Source organism: Schistocerca americana, chromosome 1 (assembly GCF_021461395.2).
Source record: "Schistocerca americana isolate TAMUIC-IGC-003095 chromosome 1, iqSchAmer2.1, whole genome shotgun sequence".
Taxonomy (NCBI): Eukaryota; Metazoa; Arthropoda; class Insecta; order Orthoptera; family Acrididae; genus Schistocerca; species Schistocerca americana.
In genome coordinates this window covers 905,600,186-905,627,888 of record NC_060119.1, presented here as the reverse complement: position 1 = coordinate 905,627,888, position 27,703 = coordinate 905,600,186, and the positions used below count along the sequence as shown (strand labels likewise).

General features: G+C 42.3%; 1 protein-coding gene across 1 annotated transcript in view; it reads left to right on the top strand.

Annotated features, from left to right (window-relative positions):
- LOC124595074 (sodium channel protein Nach-like) overlaps window positions 1-27,703 on the top strand; it is a 176,650-nt gene that overhangs the window by 102,704 nt on the left and 46,243 nt on the right. Inside the window, exon 8 of the mRNA XM_047133659.1 lies at window positions 18,021-18,168. Within this exon, the coding sequence (XP_046989615.1) occupies window positions 18,021-18,168 (148 nt within the window). The remainder of the gene's footprint in view (window positions 1-18,020; window positions 18,169-27,703) is intronic.

Genomic DNA, 27,703 nt, shown 5'->3' with positions numbered 1-27,703 from the left:
GCAGTGCGAGGCGTCTGTCATCATCGCAACGAGGTCGCGCAAACCTGTCCCAATTCCCGCGTGCCGGTCGGCTGTGTCTCTTGTGAAGTTGGAGCGAGCACAGACTTTCATTCGAGGTGATCTACGAATCATGATCCAACACCTCGCTGCTCAACCGAACGGCTCTGTTGGTAGTGCTGACACAGGCGTCCAGTAGTTGGAAATCTCAAAGCTGTGTGCCCGCTGGGTTCCTCGCTGCCTAACAGAAGGCCATAAAGAGCAACGAAGGACCACCTGTGGGGCATTACCAGCGAGTTACGAGGCAGATGGTGACAGTTTTCTGTGTAACACCGTCACATGCTAAGAAACATGGTTTCATCACTTCAAACCGAAAAGAAAACGACAATCCTCGAAGTGACGCCACACCACCTCTCCTCCGAAGAGAACGTTCAATGCCGCTACTCAGATGGTAAAGTCATAGCAAGGGTCATCTCGGACCTGGAGGCGTTATTCCGTTTGATGTCCTCTCTCGTGGCACAACGACCAACTTCGAAGTGTACTGTGCTACCCTCAGAAAACTGAAGAAACGATTTCAGCGTGTTCGTCGCAACGAAAATGGAAACTAACTTCTCCTCCATACCAACGCAAGGTCTCACCCAAATTTGTGCACCCGAGAGGAGCTCATAAATCTTCATTGGACTCTTCATCCTCATCCAGCCTACCGCTCGGATTTCGCACGTTTCGTCTTCCATCCGTTGGGCCCACAGAAAGCTGTAAGCGTATGTTGGGCCGTTTATTGATGCAGCAGCACTTTGGCTCCGACTTGCTCCAGTAGAGTGGTGCCTTGTCGGCATACAGGCCCTGCCAATAAGGTGTAGTAATGCCGTCCCACTAAACGGAGATTAGGGTTTTGTAACGAAAAGAATGGCGAATAATATGATGTACTGGAATTCCGAATAAATCCGTTCTGCTTTCAGAAAAAAACCGTGTTGCACTATTTGTTGACGCCCCTCGTACTAATCTCTGGGAAAGAACGTATTCATGACTGTGCAACATGTATTCTAACACAGTTACAGGTTTCTTTCATTTTAGGGTACAGTACTTCAGTCCGTGAAAAGGGAACCCTTCTAGAGTCACTCTTTTGGCTGTCTGTCTTCTATATATCTGTCCCTTTGTTTGAAAAAAAAAACCATTGTGACCTGGTTATAGGTCTTCATATGTAACGCAGTACATTTGCCTCAGATATCTTAAAGGCTTTAATCAAACACTTGGAGATTGATTTCATATCGTAACTATTCCAGTCTCTACCCTTAAATGTTAATCCCACAAACTTTCCCAAGATGTTATAATATTATGAGGGCAAAGAGATTGTTTCGTGTTTTATTACTTCTTTTTTTATTAGGCCATAACCCCTGTCAGGAGGCAAATAGGACCATGTATTGGGAAATAAAGCTGAATCTTTTTAAATACCGTTGAGTTTTCAATGTAACTCATAAGCATTGCCATCATTGAGGAATTTTTGTTTTGGGAACCACAAGAATCAGAAAATAATCTCATACTAAGACTTTCTGCCCCTTTATTAATTAGATCTTGCTCTAAAGAATTTAAATGGTCTCTGAAAGAAGTAATTCCATTTGTCCTGCCTTTTGTGAATATTTTAAGATCGTACAGTTATACAATTAGACTTGCCTGGGGTAAAATACTTCTGCTCTAGACACTTTGGATAAAGGATGAGTCTTCTGACAGTCGAAACAAACTGTCACAGTGTTGTTTCTATTTTCATTTAAAATATTGAAAAATCTTTTTTCACTTATTTTTTGCGAGCTATAATCTGCTCTTATATTATTTTTAGTTCTAGATCCTGAGCTGGCTTTACAACAAAATGTGCACAAGCTGAGCAGCTTTAATTATCACGATTTCCAAAACCTAGTTTGAGACATGTGTAGAATACCCTTTCATACATTTTAAGAGAACAGTCCAACAACCCTTTCTTGACTCGAGAACCGTTGTGTCTGCAAATAATTTCTTTAAGATCTGACTCTAGTGCAACACATGACTGCTTGACTTTATTTCTGTAGTAATGACAAAATCTGCATTTAATATAATGACGTATCATAATGAAATGTCTCTGCTCTTCGTTCCTTTCCTGCAGTTTGTCAGCTCGTCTACCTCGATTCTCATTAGGCAAAACACCCTGCAGCTTATATATTTTGGCAATATGCCTGAGTGTCTCGGGTTACTCCTGGGAAAATACATATGAAATAAATATAACCTGTTCAGACAATTACTGTCATTCTACAAAAATTTTGCTTAGGCTATAAATAACATCAGAATTACCTGTCACGTTTCTATATGTTTAGACATATACAGAAGTCCCGGCCTTCCTCTTGTCTTCTATAGTATGAGACTGACACAGATTTTTGGTTACTTTCATCATCTTCCTTCCCACTGAGTCTTTTAAGCAATTTAACTCTTATGTATCGTAGCAAGAAATTCTTCAACTTCTTTTCATTCAAAGTCAGTGTATATCTAAAATTTATAAGGTCACTGAAACACAGACATCCTGCTTTGCACGCTGTTTCCTTTGTTGTTTCAAAATGGTTACAACCAATATTCAGATCTTCATTTGAGGGTGCAACCACGCATTTCTTACCGTTTTTGGCATTGATGACACCAGCCTTGCCTTCCACTTTTCACCTACTGGACTGTTTCAGAATATTTTGAATCTTCCATATGGATTGTTGTCTAACAATCGCTTTTAGCAAACAGTTGATTCATCTTGTTGATTGTTGTCTGATTGCCTGAAAGTAAAACCAAGCGAGTGTAAACGCTGTTAAATTCAACTTCTAAATTTTAAGTTTAAAGTTTCAACCATGCAGTATAAAACAAGGATTAGGTGTGGTTTTTAGAACCTTGATAAATGGAAATGTCTAGTTTTGTGAAAATTAGCTATATTCAGCCAATTTATACAACTGAAAACATTCAGTTTTAACGAATTTTCTATTAGCCATGTGTGAGATTTATGTCAAGGTACTATAAACAGTTACAAAATGCATTTTGAAAAACTCCTCAGTTTATATCAAATACTAAGGTCTAAATTCTCCTCCAGCAGCATTAGATATAGCTCTCACCACAGCAATAGCCACCCATCCGTTACCATGACAAAATATTCGATTACCATCAACGCTGAGAAAAAACCTTACAACCTAGAAAAACACGTATTTAAACTTCTAAGTCAGAGCAGTCGAAAGACACGGCCGTTTATTGAGATATCTTTTTCTCTAGATCAGGTGGAGATACCAAGTAGAAATTTATTTGATGTACTAAGGTGCATGATTCTTTGGTTGTGAAAGAAATTTTGGTTTCTGAGCCAATACAGTGAAAAGGAACAGCCATATATGTCACATATATTGATGCTTGCAAACTGGCACATCAAAACCTGCAGATGAATTATTTACATACATAATGAAATTTGTATGGAACCCTCAGAGAGCGAGTCCTACTCGCACTTTTTTCCTGAATAAGAAGATGATTACGGTTATATTAAACAAATACAGCACTAGCTGCAATCCTCTGTACTTCAGTTTTGTTTTTTGTTTATTTATGAGGGAATTCGAAGCTTGGACCAGAAGAGCAGAGCATAGAAGCTTTTAAAATATGGCGCTAAAGAATTATATTAGATGCGTAAATCGGGTAACAAATGGCGAGGTTCTAATTGGAAAGAAAAGATACTGATGTTAAGACTTGATTAGAAGACGGGTTCGGTTGATGGGACACATATCTAAAAATCATGAGTTTGGTAATGGTGGAATGTGTGCGTGTGCAGGGAAGGGGGTTTGGGGCATTGTAGAGGCAGAGCAGTGTCTGACCGCAGCTAGCAATTTCAGATGCACAGTGACAACAACAGTAAACACTGTATTCGCGTAATAAACTGAAATAATGCGGTGCAGCGACAGAAAAATACGAGTGCTTACTGAAAATGTAATGCCTCTGAATTTTTTATTTTGTTCTCAATATCGTTTGAATTGTTACATGTCACGCATATTACTGGTCGATTTTCCCGCCTCGCTGATGCGAGTTGAAACTCTTCCGCTAGAGAACTCCGAATTGTAGCGTGTAACATGGCGGGGTGTAACGTAATTCTGTCCGTGCGTGAGAAACAGCGTACTGTAACCGAGTTTCCAACCGCAGAAGACGTGCCTACAACTGAAATCCATAGAGAAATGAAAGCTGTATATGGCGATACAAAATTGTAAAGGCTTTCGTGGCCACTTCTTGACAAACTGCCTATTGGCTTCTGTCTCGGGTTCTTCGGTCGACGTTCATCTAATGATTTTACCGACGTTTCGCGAAATGGAACAGCTGGAAAGTGTTCTGAGGAGCAATGGTCGTCCACAAATTATATTAGAAGTGTAACAGAGTCGAACACTCGGCGAAGTAAAGAATCAGAAAAAGAAATGTCAAGCATTTCTGCCATACATTCCCAGAATGACGGACAGAATCGGCCGTATATTGCGCAAACATGGCGTAAGATGATTTGCGAACCGACAAGGAAGATCAAAGAGTGTCTTAGATCGGGAAAGGAGAAAAGGGACCCACTTGCAATGTCGGAAATATACCGTATACTATGCACATGCGGAAAAGTTTATGTCGGAATGACTGGACGATCAATCAACACCAGGATCAAAGAACATAAGTGACATTGCAGGTTGGGGCACGTGGAGAAATCGGCCGTGGTAGAGCACGCACTGAATGAGACCGACCACGTAATAAAATTCGCCGACACGGAAGTTCTGGCTGTAGAGAAGCACTATCAAACGCGATTGTTCAGAGAAGCTGTAGAAATACAAAAACACGCGAACTGCTTCAACAAGAAAGAGGAAAGCCTTAAGGTAAACGGATCCCGGCTTCCCGTACTGCAGCGAACGACCGTCGCAGATAGCAAGAGGAGAACCCTCTCCGGTAATGACCGCGGAGAAGCCCTCGGACGTTGGCGCGCCAGCTCACCACCGACAATGGAGGGTGAAGCTTTGACAATGCCAGCCACTCGTGCTGGCGAAACGTCAATAAAATCATTAGATGAACGCCGGCCGAAGAATCCGAGACGGAAGCCATTAGGCAGTTTGTGTACGGTGATGTTTGCATCGACAGCAGCACTGTGTGGCGTTGGGTTGCTCGTGGTGCTGATCAAGGAAACGGTGATGCAAATCTGGATGTGTGTGACAGAGTTTCCAAAAGTTAAAGAAGAGCCTCGAGCATGTCGCATTAAGCGGTGCAAGCAAAAGTGAGGTTGTGACGTCATCAACTAATTCGAACGTTCTTCAGTGACTGTGTCAACAAACAAGTCTCTCGTTGGGAGAAATGTGACCGTCGCCAGTGTTAGGGATGTTGAGAAATAAATATGTAGACATGAAGCATAGAAATGTAGAATGTTAATAAATTTTGTCTTATTTAAAAATCAAAAATTTACAATTAACGTAAAAAATTCGGACGCATTACTTTTCAGCACACCTTCGTAATTAAATACCGTAGCACACTTGCTTTTAGAAAAAAATTGAAGGAAATTTTATATGATCCTTGTTGCCACCTCTATATAATTTTCCAATGTTTGTTTCAGAAAATGCAAGAGAATGCGGCCTAGAGGATCTGAAATGCCTGTCAATTTACAACAGTAAGTTTATCACGATCGTGTTTCTGTGCACTAGAGTCATAAAGGGTATTTGTGTCGTATAATAAATTCAGTGTTATCAATTATCATGTAGTGACGCTTGTAGCTGGTAATCGAAGGATTAAATTACACCATTCTCATATAACTTCGTAGTGATACTGCGGTATACTGCTGCAGGCGGAGGCAAAAAATAGCAGGGCTCAATGATAAGCAGAACAATCAGCACGTGTCATGTTGTTTTAGAACGACCAAACGCTAGCTCGCACTTCATCTAGGAAAAGTTCAGACACTCGATAATTCCGTATGACGTCGCAATGTGGTAATTCCTTAAGATATGCGCTGAGTATCATGTCGGACATTATTTTATTTTGTACAAACACAGAAACAAATAGAGAAGGAAGGAAGATAATAGGTTTTAACGTGTCATCAACGAGACCAGAGAGGGAACACAATCTCGGATATAGCAAGGATATCAGCTATGTCCTGTTCTAAGGAACCATCTAAATACCTAAGGCAGGATCGGCGCTAGGGGAAACTGAACTACTACCCTCCAGCGCGCTAACCATTGTGCCACCTAGCTTGAATGCAAATCGAAACACGAAATGGATTCCGTCTGAGTCACACTCACGCCGCTCCCGCTCTACAGTACTGGCTGTGTGGAACCACTTGTTACAGAAGTCGGGCGTGCAGTGACGAAAGGGTACAGGACTACGCAGTACTGTGTATGGCCGCAGTAGATGAAGACCAGTGCCTCGCGCTCACTGTCGTAACGGGCCGTGCAGCTTTATACAGGGTTATTCTAAATGACGGACCCAGTTTCAAAAATTCATATGCATTCAGCTACAAATCAAAAATGAAAAAGCGTTATACCAATGAAAAGAGGCATTTTCAAAATTTTTGGCTGGTGATGGCGGGAGGGCGGTGATGGTTTGAGAAGCGGTCGGTAGAGTTCGCACGGCAATAGGACCGTCATACCGTTTCACTGTCAGTTGTGAGTGAGATGGCGACTGTGGAGCAGAAGGTTTTCTGCGTACTTGAGTTCGCGAAAAGTGAGTCGAAATTTGCGGTGCAGCGGGCATTTCATACCAAATTCGGTATTCAGCCACCAACTCGCAAAAGCATTAGCAGTTGGTTAAAGAAATTTAAACAGCCTGGGAGTATGTGCAAAGGAAGAAGCACAGGCCGACCGCATGTGTCGAAGGATGATGTCCGATGGATTCGAGAAAGTTTTGTGCGCAGTCCCAGTAAATCTACCTATAAAGTCAGTTGAGAACTTGGAATACCGCAACTAACTGTGAGGGAAGTTCTGAGACGGCGTTTGCTGTGCAAACCCTACCGATTAAAACTTGTGCAGGCTCTCAACCCCAATGATAAAGAGAAGCGTTTCGCATTTAGCGGTTATGTGGTAGGAAAGATGGAGGATGACGGATTTCTACGGCGTGTAATTTTTAGCGATGAAGCGACATTCCACCTTAGTGGAACAGTCAACAGACAGAATGTTGGCATATGGGATTTGGAAAATCCACATTCACCGTTGCAACACGAAAGAGACTCACCGAAGATCAACGTGTTCTGTCCCGTATCCCGTACAAAGATTTATGGACCAATTTTCTTTGCGGAAAGAACTGTAACGGGAATCACGTACCTGGACATGTTAGAACAATTGTTGTTCCCTCAAGTTATGGAAGATTGTCAGGACTTCATTTCATTTCCCAACAGGATGGAGTTCCGCCCCATTGGCACCGTGATGTGCGAAGGTTTTTGAATGACTACCTTCCTCAGCGCTAGATCAGTCACAGGGGACTTGAGAACCTGGCTCTGCACTTCTGGCCACCGAGATCTCCTGATATCACATCCTGCGACTATTTCTTATGGAGTTATGTGAAGGAAGCTGTTTACATCCTGCCTCTACTCTGAACAATGAGCGGAACCGGATCGCTGCTGCCGTGCACTCAGTAACAGCAGACATGCTTTCGCGTGTGTGGGACGTATCGGTGTTTGCCAAACAGCCAGCGGTGGTCACACTGAATATCTACAAAATTTATCACATTTCTGATGATTAAATAATTATTAAAAACTTATTAAGTACAAATTGTTACTAATTATTAAATTTATTACATTGATATCAAACATTATGAAAAAACTTTGAAACTTCCTCTTTTCGTTGCTATGAAGCTTCTTCATTTTGGATTTGTACTTGAATTAATACGAAATTTTGAAAATTAGTCCATCATCTAAAATAACCCTGTATATTGTGTCTGCTGCGGGGGGTTCAGTCCCGCCTGCATCTAAATCTACACCTGTTAAAGCTAAGCCATCTTACGGTGCGTGGTGAAGGGTATTTGGTGTACCACTTTCACTTCTCTCTTTCTCGTTCGAGTCGCGACTATTGGTATGTCTCCGTACCAGTTCGAATCACTTTCATTTTACTGTCACAGTTTTCTCGCAAGAAAACCTCCTTTAACCTCCTTTAATGATGGGCGCATGTGGGCCAGGGGTGGCTACACACTTCCTCCGCCGTTTGGACACGCTAAGTGGCTGGAGGGGAAGAGGGGTAAACCTCCTTTAACCTCCTTTAACGATGAGCGCATGTGGAGCAGGGGTGGCTTCACACTTCCTCCGCCGTTTCGACACGCTAAGAGGCTGGAGGGGAAGAGGGGTAAACAGCGAACGGGGTGTATTTAGAAAGCAAACCGTGCTAATTGGTTTCATATTTCTCAACAACAGAGATCACAAGCGAAACAAAGTTTCGGTATTATTTCGTTATAAGCGGAAACAATATGCTGGTCGGCGGTTCTAGGAATGTACCTTTTTGGAATTTTAATAGCAAATTGTAGTATGAAGTACCACACTTCTCTCTTATCGTCTGCCAGTCGACTTGGTTAAGCGTCTCCGAGAAGCTTTTGCACTCTGTATTTAGGGCAGCCACAGCCTGTATATATCATCGTCAGGCGCAATAAAATCAGTCTCGTATCTCCATATGAACTTGATTTTATTGCACCTGATGATGCAGCTAAAAACTGCAAATCAGGTCGTGCCTACAAATAAAGAACTTACAGCTAAAGTTTTTACACTTACTAAACGAAATCACAATATAACGCGCTCTTCTTTTTCGGATCTTCTTTATTTCCTCTCTCAGCCCTGCGTGGTAAGGATTCCAGACAAAGGAATTATATGAAAATGTCAACCGAACGTGGTAGTTGTAAGCTCCTTCACGAATGGATTGTTCTTTCAGAGTTGTTGTAATGAACCTCATTCTGACAACTGGCTTTCCAACGATTTCATTTATGCGGTCTTTCCACTGTAAGTCGCTTCCTGCGCAAACTCCCAGGTATTTGACAGATGGGACTGCAGTGATTGGTTGTCAGTCGCGCAATGAAGTTGTAAAGGGTCTTTCCGCGTTTATTAACTGCCATTTCCTGCACCAACCGTCGATCATTTGCAGATTTCCTCGGAATTAGCTACCTTTTTCCAATGTTGTGCCGCCTCTGCATATAACAGTATTATCCAGCAATCGTTAGATGCCTTCTTCTGTGGGCAGCGCTGGTACCACATATGTCATTCTCTCGTCCTTTAAAAAAAAAAAAAATGTTCAAATGTGTGTGAAATCTTATGGGACTTAATTGCTAAAGGTATCAGTCCCTAAGCTTACACACTACTTAACCTAAATTATCCTAAGGACAAGCACACACACCCATGCTCGAAGGAGGACTCGAACCTCCGCCGGGACCAGCCGCACAGTCCACGACTGCGGCGCCCAAGACCGCTCGGCTAATCCCGCGCGGCTCTTTCGCCCTCCACTATTCGAAAATCACAAATCCCTTGATGTGTGTACGTCTGATGTTATTGGTGTCGTCATTGGCTAAATGTATTGTTGAAACGGGACAAATGGCTCTGAGCACTATGGGACTTAACATCTGAGGTCATCAGTCCCCTAGAACTTAGAACTACTGAAACCTAACTATCCTAAGGACGCCACACACATCAATGCCGGAAGCAGGATTGAAACCTGCGACCGTAGCAGTCGCGCGGTTCCGCACTGAAGCGCCTAGAACAGCTCTGGCGCCGAGGCCGGCAAATGTATTGTACTTTAATGATGGGCGCGCGTGGACCAGGGATGGCCAAGAAATCGGCTGCACACTTCCTCTGCCGTTACGACGCGCTACGTGGCAGGAGGGGAAGAGAGGTGAAGAGCGAACGCGGTGTATTTAGAAAGCAATACAGGCGCAATGCATGCGACTTTGTTTCATATTTCTCAACAACAGAGATCACAAGTGAAACCAAGTTTCAGTATTATTTCGTTATTTTTGGCATGTTGAAAACATGCTATAATTTTCATCTAGTACAAAATGTCGGCATACTGACAGACGCAGACAGGTTTTCAGATTTTTATACTCAGTTTGCCATGTAATCGGGACTTATTTACTTTCATAATGTAAAAAAGGTCTTTCATACAAGTATGCTGATCAAAATATTGTAGCACATTTGCAACCACATGGTGGAGAGGTGGAAACTCTACCTGAGAGAAACAATGTAGACGTCCTGGACAGTTTTAACCTAAAAGGATTTGTCTTTAAAGCGAAGAATATTCACTGCAGATCAATCAGTTACATGTGGACATACATAGGGACACTTTCAACTGAAATGACAAACGGTCTCAAAACCAACTCGAAAACAGATGTAAGAATGGCAGTGTTCTCAAAACGTTTAGAAAACTATCCCTGTAATTCTTTCAAGAGCCGAGCAAACCAGAGACAGGCTGAGCCACGGCCCACACAACCGGCTCGCATGCGACTTGGCATGGCGTGGCCGGCCCTGTGTCAGACGCTATAGCGTTGACTGTGATGTGGCAGTCGGCAGTGTGGAGCGACGTTTCGAATAAACGCCAATGGTGATACTACTAAATGAAACATACGGTCTCAGTTCCTTCATATCATGGCAATCTTATCAGTAAACACTATATCACAAGGATTTTACGCGCACGGCACTGCCCATTGTCCAAGGAAATCCGCATGCTTCAATTCAGCAGGGGGATTTCTGATGTATGTGGTTGAGATTCACAAACCTTATTCAAAGAACAGTGGATAATTCTTCTGGGGACTGATGACCGCAGATGTTAAGTCCCATAGTGCTCAGAGCCATTTGAACCATAATTCTTCTGCTCTGGTCTACAAGAGTCTTTGGTGTGACGTCATAAGCGAGTGACTGCGTGTGAGATCGCTCTCTAAGTTTTTTATATATTTTTAGGTTTCAGATACATATTTTAACGGTTTTTGTGATAATATTTACTATATAAACGACTTTTAGTGGTTTCTTCATTCACCTCTGCCTTTCTTGTGTTGTAACCTGATATTTGTGAGTGTTTCGTATCGAGCAACGTAACCTCTTACCTGTGTTTACATTCCGCGCTGACCAGTTGCAGCTGTAGCGGCGCATCGAAAGCTAAGTACTAATTAATTGTTTGTGTACAGTGGTTTATTTAGGAACTTTAGTAGTCTTCAACCGGTGTTTTTTGTGTTTTATGATGAAATAATATCAGAAGAACCTTTTGGGAACTGTTTTCAGCTTCCTTACTGTGTCATTAGACGTTTGATTCTCTTTCTGTATTAGTCTTTAGTTATATTCACATTTGTTGTTTATTAGTACTGTTAATAATAGTAGTTACTTCCCTTGTAGAGTAAGTTTGTGATTATTGTAGTCAGGTTTTTAACATCTTCTTATTGTAGCAGCGGAACTTAGAAAAAGTAAAATTTTACCATGAGTGAGAAGTGTGGGCTTTGCCGTAGGTTCGTGAGTAGTGGATTGCTGTGTGAGACTTGTTCGAAGTATATTCACTGGGGGGAATGCAGTGGGGAAGCCAGTGGGCATTCTGGTGAGATCCTCTCCTGGAACTGCAGGTTATGTAGCAAGAGTAAGTTAATAGAGGAGATGGAGCGTAAGATCTGTACCCTTCAGGTGCAGTTGAAAAACGCATAGGAGGAGCTAGATAGGATGAGGAGGGAGAAGGGGTTGGGGAATGGGAGCTGGCTGTTGGCAAGAGATCTGCTAGGAGAAGAAGATTTTCAGATAGTTTTACTATTGGTGTTTACAATAGATATGCCCAACTGTCAGAGCCTAGTGGAGAGGAATCTCTAGTAGCTGTAGATGTAGGAAGTATGCAGCAGACCTCAGTAGTTACGGTGGCTAGAACAATTGCAAAGTTGAAGAGGAAGAAGAAGGTTCTGCTGTTAGGTAGTTCTCATGGCAGAGGTGTAGGCCAGCAGTTGCAGGAAGTGCTGGGGAGTGAGTACCAGGTCACCAGCATTGTGAAGCCTAATGCAGGATTGGCTCGGGTGACTTAACATAGGAGGGTTATGTAGGGATTTTACTAAAGAGGATCAGGTAGTGATAGTGGGTGGGACTGGTGATAGTATTGATAGGGATGGGGAGTATGACATAGATGGTGACCTGGAAAAGATAGCCACTCAGACTGGCAACACGAATGTGCATTTCGTAGAACTGTTTCAGCGTCACGATCGGCCTCATCTTAATACAGCCGTCAGGCGTAATAACATGAGACTTGGGGGTGCGCTGATGACAGAAAGCATGGGTCACATTTCAGTGGTGTCGGTGGAGTCTATCAGCAGGACAGGTTTCACTAGACATGGCCTGCACCTCAACAGGTATGGGAAGGGGAGGTTAGCAAAGCTTATAGGTGACAGCATAGGTGGGGTTGGTGGGATCATTCATGGGAAAATTCCTGCAGTAGTGTGTGTTAGAGCTGCACCTCTTTTAGATTGAAGTCAGCTGATAGGTATTCCTGCTTAAGGGAAGTCTCTCTAACAAAGGAACCACTTTTGACAAAGCTTAGGTATCCGAGTAATGAGGGAATTAGTATATTTCATCAAAATATACAAGGTATTAGAGATAAAGTTAGTGAATTGCTTATAGATGTTGACTCTGAAATTATTGGTGTATCTGAACACTTCTTAAATAAGGAGATAATTCAGAGGCTTCCTTTAACAGGATACAGGTTGGATGGCAGCTTTTCGAGGAGCTCTTTGCGGTGTGAGGGAGTAGCCATGTATGTGAAAAACGGCATCCCATTTGAGTCAATTAATGTTTCAAAGTACTGCACTGAAAAGGTGTTTGAATGTTGTGCAGGTGTGGTTACATTTAATGGCGCTAAACTTCTAACTGTTGTTATTTGTAGATCCCCAGACTCCGATTTCACAACATTTTTGCTAAAGCTAGAGGAGGTTCTTGGTTCACTTTATAGGAAATACAAAAAGTTAGTTATATGTGGTGACTTCAATATTAATTGTATAAGTGATTGGTAGACCTCCTTAATTCATATAATCTTATACAAACCGTATTCTTTCCAACGAGAGTGCAAGGGAACAGTAGAACAACCATAGACAACATTTTTGTTCATTCCTCATTACTAGAAGGGCATTCTGTTAGCAAAAAGGTGAATGGCCTTTCAGATCATGATGCACAAATTTTAACTCTAAAAGATTTTTGTGCTGCAACACGTGTTAAATATAGTCATCAGCTGTTTAGGAAAGCTGATCCAGTTGCTGTAGAGACCTTTGTAAACTTTATCAAGGAACAAGAGTGGCAAGATGTTTATAGCGCTGATACAGTAGACGATAAATATAATGCTTTTCTCAAGACTTTTCTCGTGCTCTTTGAAAGATGCTTTCCGCTAGAGCGTTCAAAACAGGGTACTAGCACAAACAGGCAGCGTGGGTCGCTGACTAGAGGGATAAGAATTCTTGTAGAACAAAGTGGCAATTATATTAAAATGTTAGAAACAGTCAGAATCTAAATGCAGTAGCCCATTACAGACAGTATTGTAAGGTGCTTAAAAATGTTATTAGGGAGGCAAAAAGTATGTGGTATGCAGATAGAATAGCTAAGTCTCAGGATAAAATTAAAACTATATGGTCAGTCATAAAGGAAGTGGTTGGTCTGCAGAGACAGGTCGAGGATATAGAATCAGTGCGTAGTGGGAATGGCCGTGTTACTGATAAGTCGCATATATGTACAGTATTTAATAATCACTTTCTGAATATAGCAGGTGAACTAAATAGAAACCTAGTCCCAACAGGGAATCATATAGCGCTCTTAGAAAAAAGTATTCCGAAACTGTTACCTGAAATGCTCCTCCATGATACTGACAAGTGGGAGATTGAGTTAATAATTAAATCACTAAAGACCAAGAACTCTCATGGATATGACGGGGTATCTAGCAGAATACTGAAGTATTGTTCTATGTATGTTAGCCCAGTACTTAGCCATATCTGTAACTTTTCCTTTAGGAGTGGTCGGTTTCCAGACCGATTAAAGTACTCGGTAGTGAAGCCACTTTATAAAAAGGGAGACAGGGATAATATTGACAACTATAAACCTATTTCTATGCCGTCGGTGTTTGCTAAAGTTATCGAGAAAGTTGTATATACAAGATTACTGGAGCATTTAAATTCACATAATTTGCTGTCAAATGTTCAGTTTGGTTTTAGAAATGGTTTAACAACTGAAAATGCTATATTCTCTTTTCTCTGTGAGTTTTTGGACGGATTAAATAAAAGGTTGCGAACGCTAGGTGTTTTCTTTGATTTAACGAAGGCTTTTGACTGTGTTGACCACAAAATATTACTGCAGACGTTGGACCATTATGGAGTAAGGGGAGTAGCTTACAATTCGTTCGCCTCTTACTTTAAGAACAGAAAGCAGAAGGTAATTCTCCGCAATATTGAGAGTGGTAGTGATGTTCAGTCCCAATGGGGCACTGTTAAGTGTGGCGTTCCCTAAGGATCGGTGCTGGGGCCACTGCTGTTTCTTATTTATATAAATGATATGCCTTCTAGTATTACAGGTGATTCAAAAATATTTCTGTTTGCTGATGACACCAGCTTAATAGTGAAGGATCTTGTGGGTAATATTGAAACAGTATCAAATAATGTAGTTCGTGAAATAAGTTCGTGACTGGTGGAAAATAATTTGATGCTAAATCACAGTAAGACTCAGTTTTTACAGTTTCTAACTCACAATTCAACAAGAACCGATATTTTGATCAGACAGAATGGGCATATTATAAGCGAGACAGAACAGTTCAAGTTCCTAGGCGTTCGGATAGATAGTAAGCTGTTGTGGAAAGTCCATGTCCAGGATCATGTTCAGAAACTAAATGCTGCTTTATTTACCATTAGAACAGTATCTGAAATAAGAGGCACTTCAATACGAAAAGTAGTCTACTTCGCATATTTTCATACGCCTATGTCGTATGGTATTTGTTTTTGGGGTAATTCTACTGATTCAAAAAGGGTATTTTTGGCTCAAAAACGGGCTGTTCGAGCTATATGTGGTGTAAGTTCGAGAACCTCTTGTCGACCCCTATTCAATAATATGGGAATTCTGACATTGCCCTCACAGTATATATTTTCTTTAATGTCGTTTGTTGTTAGCAGTATTAGCCTATTCCCAAGAGCTAGCAGCTTTCACTCAGTTAATACTAGGCAGAAATCCAATCTGCATGTGGAATGCACTTCCTTGACTCTTGTGCAAAAAGGAGTGCAATATTCTGCTGCATCCATTTTCAATAAGCTACCACAAGAACTCAAAAATCTTAGCAGTAGCCCAAACTCTTTTAAGTCTAAACTGAAGAGTTTCCTGATGGCTCACTCCTTCTATTCTGTCGAGGAGCTCCTGGAAGAGCTAAAAAATTAAGCAAATTCCAGTGTTAAATTCTTGATTTTCTTTATTTAAACTTGTCACCTGAATATGTTTTATTTATAGTTCATATTATCTGTTTCTAATATCGTGTTATAATTTCATGTATTGACTCGTTCCATGACCATGGAGACTTCTCCTTATTTTGGTCCCACGGAACAATAAATAAATAAAAATAAATACAAGTTTCCATTTTACGTATATGAGATGTGGGTGATCAACGACTTGCCTGTCATGCACCTCCAGCAATTACGTGCACAACTGAGGTTAAGCTAAGTAAACAGTTGTGTTCTAATATTGCGTTGTAGTGCATGTTTTATCATTGCTCCAGTACAATTTGATAATCTGATAATTGCAAGAGGCCGATACGGAATGTCATGGAGTATCATACATATTTACAGTTGTAAAAAGGAGGAAAAAATGGAAAAACTTGTCAACTTCACGAGTTACTTAGCAACAGGGAGCAGTGGTAGGACTTTGCACTCACATTGGGGAGGGGGAAGGTGAGGAGGACAGCAGCTCATAATCCCATAGGGCACCTAGATTTAAGTTTTCCATTATTTCCCTAAATCACTGAAGGGAAATGGCAGGATGGTTCTTTTGGAAAGTACGCGGCCGATTTCGTTCCTCATCCTTCCTCGTCCTTTCCCAATCCGGACTTATTCTCTACCTCAGATTACCAAATCTCAGAAGATACGTTAGTCCACAACTTTCCTTTTTGTCTTTGATATTAACTGTCTTACTATGGTAGAGCAGTTCATTATATCACGACTTTATTGTCAGTAAGTGAAAAGAGAATTTAGAAAATGGCGAAATGAGAATGTCGAGGACAACAAGGTTATCTTTCCAAGTATACCATTGCACTTGGCGACAGAGTTCTCATCGTGTTAAAATGCGGATTACAAGGCACAGGCGTCACTATGATAGGTCAACCGTGGAAAATATTAATCTACACAGTAATAGGACTCGAGTATCAATTAACTGAGTCTGTAGAATGAATAGGTCTAAATGTGAGGCAATGTTTCTGCCACGGCTGGGCACCGTGGTAAATTATGCAGTTGTGTTGAAAAAAGAATCAAATTACAATTTTAACATAGTTTTTAAAGACGCTGTAGAAGCTAATTAAAAAATAGCTTTTTATTTCAGCAGTGTTAAAATCCACAATTTTTAGTGCCTCACAGTGGTAGGATTCAAAAACTCGTTCTGCGAGTACTTTCAACGTAACGGTAACGGCACTAAACTCAACGAGTTGGGCTAGCATATACGAGACCGTTGATCCTCTTATTCTATGACATAGTTATTACAAGTAACAACGAAGCGTCGCAATAGCTCTTGAAAACGTAATTCGATCCAACAGGCTGTTATTGAGGGTAACGCACTAGAAGGAATCAGTGCAGTACCTAACATCTTGACATCTGCGAGTATGGACATTGAAGCAGAATGATACATGCTAGGAAAAATGCTTTCAGAAACGATCATTCGAAAAATTTCTTGGTGGATCTCCCAACATATGTGAATACGAAGAATCGAGAGCAAATTCTCCAACATCAACCTAAGACTTAGCAAAGCTGATGCTGATTTACCCCGATGTATGCACAGCTATAGTGATGTATCTAATAAACCTGTAGCTTTGCAAAAGCTCTCAGTTGTGTTTCCAAACTTTTATGCCTTGTGTACGCGACGCTACCCCCACCCATACAAGTGCATATCGCTATTCCATGACCTCAGTGGAAAATATGTGAAAGAGCTTGCCCCTCTTCTAGCAGCAGTGTACCGAAGGTCTTTGGTGAAGCGAAGTGTTCCTAATGACTGGAAAAAAGCACAGGTTGGGACAGGTCGTTCCCTTCTTCAAAAAGGGTCGTCGAACAGATATACAAAACTACAGGACTACATCTCTGACATCGGTCAATTGTAGTATTTTGGAACTTCTTTTATGCTCACGTATTATGATATTTCTTGAGGCCGGAGATGTTGGTGCCGAAAACATGGATCGCGTGAAATTCAGCTCTCTCTGTTCGTCCACGAGACCATAAAGCAGTGGATACAGCGCACAGGTAGATACCGTGCTCCTTGACCTTCGGAAGGCGTTAGATACAGTTCTGAACTGGTACTTAATAAACAAAATACGAGCGTAAAGATTATCAGACTTACTTTGTGATTGAAATAAAGAGTTTCTATTTAGTAGAACACATACGTATTTCTCAGCGGAGAGAAGTGTTCAGACATAAAAGTAACTTCGGGTTTACCCCAAGAGAGTGTTATAGGAGCATTATATTTCATAATATATGTAAATGATGAGAACAGAAGCTTTCGATATGTGGTGCTACAGAAGAATGCTGAAGATTAGATGGAGGGAAGTCAAGAGTTGACTCCAGTAAGCAGGTTCAAATGAGTGTAGGCTGCGGTTAGAAATGTAGAAATGAAGAGGTTCGCATGGGATGTTCTAACAAGGAGAGCTCCATCTTCGCACTGAAAAACTACAAAGGCAAAAATGCTGGACTCATTTCACTTGTGTATTTGTTGTATAGGGGAAATAATTGATTTCCGAAACCATGTTTATTAGTATTATTTGCTCCTTCGTTTGTACGTATAATATTGAAACCTGTTGTGTTAATATACTGGAAGCGTTGCTGTGTGAGCGCCGCCCGGTGGTTTCCAGGGGACTTCAACTGGCTGACTGTGCGGACGGCGCAGGTGGACGGCCACCACGACTGCCTCTGCCGGCCGCTGTGCGACACGGTCAGCTTCCACACCACCGTCACCTCCGGAGACCTCTTCAACTCCAACTACGACTACAACAGCTTCTTGTACGTTACTCGTCCTCACTCCTATACCTGCGAAGCGTCATGTTTTGCAACCACAAGTAACTTCACTGTATACACACTACTGGCCATTGAAATTGCTACATCAAGAAGAAATGTAGATGATAAACGGGTATTCATTGGACAAATATATTATACTAGAACTGACATGTGATTACATTTTCATGCAATGTGGGTGCATAGATCCTGAGAAATCAGTACCCAGAACAACCACCTCTGGCCGTAATAACGGCCTTGATAGACCTGGGAATTGAGTCAAACAGAGCTTGGATGGCCTGTACAGCTACAGCTGCCCGTGCAGCTTCAACACGATACCACAGTTCATCAAGAGTAGTGACTGGCGTATTGTGACGAGCCAGTTGCTCGGCCACCATTGACCAGACGTTTTCAGTTGGTGAGAGATCAGGAGTATGTGCTGGCCAGGGCAGCAGTCAAACATTTTCTGTATCCAGAAAGGCTCGTACAGGACCTGCAACATGTGGTCGTGCATTATCCTGCTGAAATGTAGAGTTTCGCAGGGTTCGAATGAAGGGTAGAGCCACAGTTCGTAACACATCTGAAATGTAACGTCCACTGTTCAAAGTGCCGTCAATGCGAACAAGAGGTGACCGAGACGTGTATCCAATGGCACCCCGTACCATCACGTCGGGTGATACGCCGGTATGGCGATGACGAATACACGCTTCCAATGTGCGTTCACCTCGATGTCGTCAAACACGGATGCGACCATCATGATGCTGTAAACAGAACCTGGATTCATCCAAAAAAATGACTTTTTCCATTCGTGCACCCAAGTTCGGCGTTGAGTACACCATCGCAGGCGCTCCTGTCTGTGATGCAGCGTCAAGGGTAACCGCAGTCGTGGTCTCCGAGCTGATAGTCCATGCTGCTGCAAACGTCGTCGAACTGTTCGTGCAGATGGTTGTTGTCTTGCAAACGTCCCCATCTGTTGACTCAGGGATCGAGACGTAGCTGCACGATCCGTTACAGCTATGCGGATAAGATGCCTGTCATCTCGACTGCTAGTGATACGAGGCCGTTGGGATCCAGCACGGCGTTCCGTATTACCCTCCTGATCCCAGCGATTCCATATTCTGCTCACAGCCATTGGATCTCGACCAACGGGAGCAGAAATGTCGCGATACGATAAACCGCAATCGCGATAGCCTACAATTCGACCTTTATCAAAGTCGGAAACGTGATGGTACGCATTTCTCCTCCTTACACGAGGCATCACAACAACGTTTCACCAGGCAACGCCGGTCAACTGCTGTTTGTGTATGAGAAATCGGTTGGAAACTTTCCTCATGTCAGCATGTTGTAGGTGTCGCCAACGGCGCCAACCTTGTGTGAATGCTCTGAAAAGCTAATCAATTGCATATCACAGCATCTTCTTCCTGTCGGTTAAATTTCGCGTCTGTAGCACGTCGTTTTCGTGGTGTTGCAATTTTAATGGCCAGTAGTGTGTTTAATCCACCAGGGAAGCTTTCGGACCAGCATTCTTCGATTTGTTTGATACATATATAAGTTGGAGATCAGTGCGCAGGTATCAGTTTACTAATACAGTACGACGCACTTCTTAAAGAAAATATATAAATAAGTAAATAAATAAATCACACAATTGGAGTGGTAGGAAATTTTTAAGTGTTCAAATCCTCACGTTAGTTCCTTTATGTATTGCACCGAACTGCTATGAGATACTGATGTGCGGACACTAACCTTCAGATCATATAAGCATGAAAAAAATCTAAGAATGCTAGTCCCTAAACTTCCTTTTTCAGATTTAGCAGAAGGTCTACTAGTAAAGGACACGCAACTTATGTGCTTTCTGATAGTTGTATTGGAACATTTTTCACACTAAAAATACCATACCTTATTGGACAGGGATATAAAACTCCATGTCAAGAAAATTTACGTTCGCTAGCTTTGGTCAGTTAAATTTTTGGAGTGTTGTATGGGGCATGGAAATATGTTTAAAAAAATATAAAACTGGATCGTAAATGGTTATAAAACTCGTTCATCAGCTCACGTACTTTAAGAATCTGTCAACTTGTTCGTAAAACGTGATGCTTTATGCAGCCCCGTGGATTCAGATGTCCTTAGGCTTAAGGATTCATATTTTTGTTTAAAATCATGATAAATTAACATACCTGTTTTCATTTTTGTCTTACTGAGCCGATACCTTATCTGCATATTGTGCATTAGATTTAAGAATTCACCTTTACTAAAAGGCATTTGCCGGCTGTCTAAATGTTTAAAATGATCTTATAGCACTATTTACTGTTCATCACTGAATAGTCTTTAGAAAAAAACTTATTGTTTCTTAAAACAGGTTTCATGACTACATCTTTGTTTTGCCATAAAGCTTTAAGTCTGTCACGTAACGAACTTCTTGAAACCGAATACTTCTCATTCACTTCTCTGATTGTCATTTCAAGAAGACTTATGACTTTTGAGCGGCTTCCTGTTGGTGTTTTCATCCCATTTATGTCCAGACTTCTCCATCTTTGCGTGTTAAAGAAAAAGGAAAAGTAAAAAATAAGTTTTTGGCTCTCTGTTTTGCTCGACAAAACCCGAAATTTCTTTGTTTGATTCTACCTGAACGTATCGCAGAGTTACTTTACCAGTCTCATTGTTATTACTTGGGGCCTAGACATCGTCTCATCCTATAGTACACACGATAATACCAGATGTATCTAAAGATTACAACAAAAACGTAACGGTCTTTGCTTGCAAACAAAACAAAACATTTTAATGTGAAGCTTTTGCAAAACTAACTAGGAACAGGCAGCTTGTTGCCACTCCGAAACACACTGTTGTCTTCATTCAAAATCGAGCGAGTGCTCTTATTCCTCCGCATTTCACACTCCAGTGGGGCGACAGGTGTTGTCACTCCCTAGAGCTTAGGAACCGCTCTTGTCCGATACAGTCCGCTGGGCGATGCCACCCGACCTTCCCCTATATCACATAAATCAATTTGTAACTCTGTATTTATGCATCCGTATAGACTTTACAAACCACTGAAGTGATGTAACTCACAGCGACTGATTTAAAGAAAAAATGTACTTCGTTCTCAGATAATAGTAACAAGTGAAGAAAGATGACGTTAAATGGTTACAGTTAGGCGAGTAGCATTCAAATCTCTATCCTATTATCCTTTCGCATGTTTCCTCTGAGTTTCTTTTGCCATACTAAACGAGTATGAAGTCGTGAGGGTGAACCCGGTCTCCACCGACAATGTTTCGTTGGCTGTTTAGCAACATTTCGTGAGCATTTTGGTACAAGCGACTCCTGGTAACTCGTTGCAGAGTGGCTGCACTTAGTTTGATTTCTTACCTCCAGTTATATTTTTATATCTATTGCGGTGGAAATATCTGCACAACAGTGCTAAAAACAACAATGTTCCGTTCACTAAGGTACTTACTGCTGCTACCAGCAATGTCTAATCCTCAGCCTCAATCTTGTGTTCAGTACTTCGCGGCCTCTGTTTCGTCTTTGTTTTCCTGCTGTCGTAGTTCTACATTAACAGTGATACTGAGCAGAACTATGGATAGGTTAACTGTAGCAGAGCTGACCGATATACACCTCATGTATGGGTTCACTGAGTGCAATGGAAGAGCGGCACAGTGATGTTATGTTGAGCCGTTTGCCATTACTGGCCCCCACGAGAAACCGGACCCTTCCGCGTTAGAATTGTTGCATTACAAGATTTTCAACAAATCTGAAAGTATTTACATAGAAACAAAGGCAATTTTGGTGACAAACCGAATAAATAATAATCACATTATTACTCTTCGACGAGTTTTGGAGACGTCGGGTCCCTTATACGAGAAAATACTGAGAAAATATCCTTCAATAACCTATGAAATTTTTTTGGTGACTTCGAGTTCATCTCGTATACTTCCACAAAACACAGACGTGTTCTTTGCCTCTGCTTTAGCAAAATTTCTGCGCCATTATCATTCTTGATAAGGGTTTGAAATCCAGATACAATTTATAAAATTGATTATCATAATACAGCGTCAGTATGCTGACAGAATGGTCAGCGTGTGCCACTACCTCACACACCCTGCGTTCGATTGCCTGCCCTCTGCACTGTACAGTGCTTCCCATTAGTTGCAGTTCTGATATGGAATTATTCGATTTCACGAAGACTGTTGACGAGCTACTTTTAGGAGCAGCAGCTGCTCCATCTTCCGACGTGGCCACAAGTGTGTACTGACTACAAAATCCTGTTGTACAATGACGTTTTAGGAAGAGGATAAACTAGCGGTGGCTGAACAGACCTTTCTATAAGACTATTTTACTACGGAATTTAATTTGGTACAATGTGTTACATACTTAAAATTTATAGTTCCAGTGAAATGGGTTTACTTCTATATCATTCGAGGTCTGCCGTGACTATCGTTTCCATCATTCGAGCTTTTCGTTGTAATAACAATCAAACTATCGACATACTGTAACCTCAAGCATCACGCAGATCCTGGAGGAAGACTTCTTTAAAAAGAATCAGTACGGATCAGAAAAAAAATCATTCATATGAAGCACATCTTGCTTTAATCACATACGAATGTTGGAATCAACACATGCACGAGAAGAGGTATATTCTGTCTTCCTCGATTTCCATAAGTCGTTCAGTACTGTGTCACATCGTCGAGTACTAATCAGATCACAAAAATACCTTCTCCAGTACGTGGTTGGCTCCAGAAATGCTTGAGTAAAGCAACATACTAGGTTCAACCGAACGGCAAACGAAAGTAACATTATCTCCCCTGGAAGAGTAACAGGACACCAAATGTTATCAGTGTGCATATACGATCTATCAGATAGGTTCAGTAGAAGTAAAATATTGCTGACGATGCTGTCGTGCATAGTTGTTGATCGATCAGGAAGACTAAGACATAACTTCCATTTAGTGACAGCTGTCTCGAAATGCAGATCAGCGTAAGGTAAGCCTATAACAAAGAGAAAGAACTACATAGTAAGCAGAATGTATTTTCACTCTGCAACGGATTATGCGCTGATATGAAACTGTCGGACCAGGACTCGCGACAAGCACTTTTGTCTCTCAAGGGCAAGTACTCGACCAACTTTTTGATTTTACTTTTTTTAAATACCTTATAGATTTCTTCAAGTGATAGACCAATTTTAATTTCTCAGTGATGTGGAACAAGTACAGCATATATTTTTTTGTTTTTGTTTTTAGTGTCACAGTCAGTTACAGCCTGGAGGAGACAAGGAGGGCGGGGGTCGAACCACGAGGGTTCACTGGGCTTCAACCTTAAAAGGTCTTTTTTTGCACATTTAAAAAAAATTAAAATAACCCACCCATTCACAACCCTGACAACCCCGCAAGACCGAGTCAATGAAGTGGGCGCGTCATGCTTCGTTCCGAATCGGTCCGGCACCTGCAATCGTGCGTCCAACTGAGCTACCCGAAAACATCTCACGACTTATCTTCACATCATTACTTCCACCAGTACCTCATTTCCTATCTTCCAGACTTCAGAGAAGTTCTCCTCCGAAACTTGAGGAATTAGCATTCCTGAAAGAGTGGGTACTGTGGAGACGCGGCTTAGTCACGGACTGCGAGATGTTTCCAGAATAAATTTTCACTCTGCAACGGCGTATGAGCTGATATGAAATTTCCTGGGAGATTGAAACTGTGTACCTGCCTGGGACTTGAACCCAGGACCTTTACCTTTCGAATCCTTAGGGAGGCATCTGATTACAAGATCAGTGGTGAATATCTTAAATACGTCCTATCGTGTATTTTTGGTTAATTCTAAGGAACGATATGGAACAGGACAATCACAGAAAATCAGTATTAGGCAAGGCGAATGGAAGACTAGATTTTTTGGGAGGGTTCTGGGAAAATACAGTGCATCTCTAGAGTAAAACACATACACTATGTAATCGAAAGTATCCAGACACCCCCAAAAACATACGTTTTTCATATTAGGTGCTTTGTGCTGCCACCTACTTCCAGGTACTCCATATCAGCGACCTCAGTAGTCATTAAACACCGTGAGAGAGCAGAAAGGGGCGCTCAGCGGAACTCACGGACTTCCAACGTGGTCAGGTGGTTGGGTGTCACTTGTGTCATACGTCTATACGCAAGATTTTCGCACTCCTAAACATCCCTAGTCCACTGTCTCCGATGTGATAGTGAAGCGGAAACGTGAAGGGGCACATAAAGCACAAAAGCGTACAGGCCGACCTCGTCTGTTGACTGACAGAGACCGCCGACAGCTGAAGAGGGTCCTAATGTGTAATAGGCAGACATCTATCCAGACCATCACACAGGAATTCCAAACTGCATCGTGATCCACTGCAAGTACTATGACAGTCAGGTGGGAGAAAACATGGATTTCATGATCGAGAGGCTGCTCATAAGCCACACGTCACGCCGGTAAATGCCAAAAGATGCTTTGCTTGGTGTCAGGAGCGTAAACAGTGGACGACTGAACAGTGGAAAGACGTTGTGTGGAGTGACGAATCACGGTACACAATGTGGCGATCCGAAGGCCGGGTGTGGGTATGGCGAATTCCCGGTGAACGTCGTCTGCCAGTGTGTGTAGAACCACCAGTAAAATTCGGAGGCGGTGGTGTTATGGTGTGGTCGTGCTTTTCATGGAGGAGCTTGCATCCTTTGTTGTTTTGCGTGGCACTATCACAGCACAGGCCTACAATGGTGTTTTAAGCACCTTCTTGCTTCCCAATGTTGAACAGCAATTCGGGGATGGCGATTGCATCTTTCAACACGATCGAGCAACTGTTCATAATGCACGGCCTGTGGCGGTGTGGTTACACGATAGTAACATCCCTGTAATGGACTGGTCTGCACATAATCCTGACCTGAATCCTATAGAACACCTTTGGGATGTTTTGGCACGCCGACGTCGCGCCAGGACTCACCGACCCACATCGACACCTCTCCTCAGTGCAGCTCTCCGTGAAGAATGGGTTGCCATTCCCCAAGAAACCTTCCAGCACCTGATTGAACGTATGCATGCGAAAGTGGAAGCTGTCATCATGGGTAAGGGTGGACTAACACCTTATTGAATTCCAGCATTACCGAACTTGTAAGTCATTTTCAGCCAGGTGTTCAGGTACTTTTCATCGCATAGTGGAATATTCCTCCAGTGTTCGAAGTCCTTATCAGGTAGGTGTGACTACAAATACTGAACGAATTAAAAGCGAGGATGGTAACAGGTCGATACATCCCATACGAAAGTATGACACAAATGGTCGAGGAACTTACGTGGGAATCATTAACACGTTGGGTAAATCCAGAGATCCTGTATTCGAAGATGTCCGTGCGATCATTATGTTGCCAGCTGTAACTAGCGTACGGATGTTCGTAAGACGAGAGAGATTAAAGCGCGTACAGAGGCACACATCAGTCATTTTTATATTGCTCAATACAGAAAGGGAATAGGAAAGAAAACCGTAAATAATGTTACGGTGTACCCTCTGCCGTACACTCTTTAGTGGCTTGCACAGTATATTGTAGACGTACATGTAGGTAATGTTGTGGATTAGATAGACTTAACCAACCAGTGGGACGGCAGATCAGATACACCCCAGGTGATGAAAAATGTCCGGACACACTTATGTAGCGCGAATTTTACCACGAGATGTCACGGAAGACAGACGCCTCAGTATAACAGTAAAGAACCAGCAGCAGAACTGGTCGATCAGGAGAGCGGAGTGACTTAGAAATTGGAACTATCAGGAACGTTTCAGCCCTTCTACAGCTGTCCACGTTGAATCTGGGTGATGTTACTGGGAAGTGCAAACGCAAAGGGACAGCTGAACCAAGATCAGGTAGACCTCATGTACTGACAGAGGGAGACAGTCGAGCGTAGTGGATGGTGGTTATAAAAAGCTGCGTGAAATCAGCGGAAGGAATCACGAGTTCCAGTCCAGCTAGCACAATGACTGTGCGAGGGAGTTGAATAGAAGTGGATGCAGTAGTCGGGCAGCTCCGCATAAGCCTCACATCCCTACAGTCAGTGCTAGGCAACGCTTGAAGGCGTTTAAGGAGCGACACCAATGATCACTGGATGACTGAGAACGAGTGATTTAGAGTGATACCCTGTGGTAACCCGATAGACGGGTTTGTTTCGGCGAATGCCTGGAGGACGGCACCTGCCGTTACGTGTAGTGCCAAGAGTGAAGTACACGGGAGGCTGTGTTACGGTATGGGGTTGTTTTTCGTGATTAGGGTGTGATCCCCTTATTGACTTTAAGAAACCGCTAAACGGGGGAGGACATGGACACAATTTATAGCATTGTGTACTGTGTAGAGTGGAGGAACAGTTCGGTGACGATAATTGATTGCATCAGCATGGCAACGCACCTTTCATAGAGTAGCTTCTGTTAACGCTATGGTTTGTGCCAACAACATTCCCTAAATACACTGGCCTGTCCATAATCCCCTCCTAAACGAAGAGGAACACCTTTGGCATGACCTTGAACTAAGAACCCAGACTGAAGACCGCAGCGTCCAACACCGCTAGCTTCTCTGGTTTCGGCTCTTGAGGAGGAATGGGCTGTCATTCTTCCACAGACATTCAACACCTCACTGAAAGTGTCCCCAGCAGAATTGATGCCGTTTTAAAGATGAAAGGTGGATACTCCCCAAATTAATGCCCACTAACTGGTGTCCGGATATTTTTGCTCAGATAACGTAATTCCTTCGGTAAGTTATTTGGAGTATCGTTGGCAAACACTGGTGACCGTATGGTGAATGTATTCCTCTCTATGCAGAATATCATGAGACACTAAACTTCTGTGTAAAGGAAGGGTTGGGGTGTGTGGGGGGTGAAAAGAGCGAAAAAGTGCCTAGCATACCGTTAGAGCCCCCTGAGAATTCACACCCGTTCGACTAGCAGATCGGAGTGGTGAAATATCCTCAGTAAACGTGCCCTCCTACGTCCTGTCCAGCAGCGGAGCTTTGTGTAATCAGTGAAAAGGGGTACAACAAAAACATTGCGAGATACGTGTGTTGAAATTCATTAACAATAATTAAGGTTGATGATTTTAAACTGCGATATTCATTGAACTCACTTATGTAACACAAGCACAGTCTGAAGTTCCGCTGATGTGACTGTTTACTGTGGTGATTTAAGTCGGGATAACCAACGTGGACAAGAACAGCAAGACTCTGAAACGTTTGGACAGATTCGGGTAACATTCCCCAACATCGCTACGCTACTCCGCTTTCGATTAGTTTTGCTTGTAAAATTTAATAAACAAGTCTGATATACGCTGAGGTGACACAAGTCATGGGATAGCGATATGCACTTGTACAGATGGCGGGAGTAGCTCGAACACAAGGTAGAAAAGGACAGTGCGTTGGCGGAGCTGTCATTTGTACTCAGGTGATTCATGTGAAAAGGTTTCTGACGTGGTCATGGCCGAATGAAGGGCCATTTCGGAAATCTTTCGGGAATGCAATATTCCGAGAACCACAGTGTCAAGAGTGTGCCGAGAAATCCACATTTCCGGCATT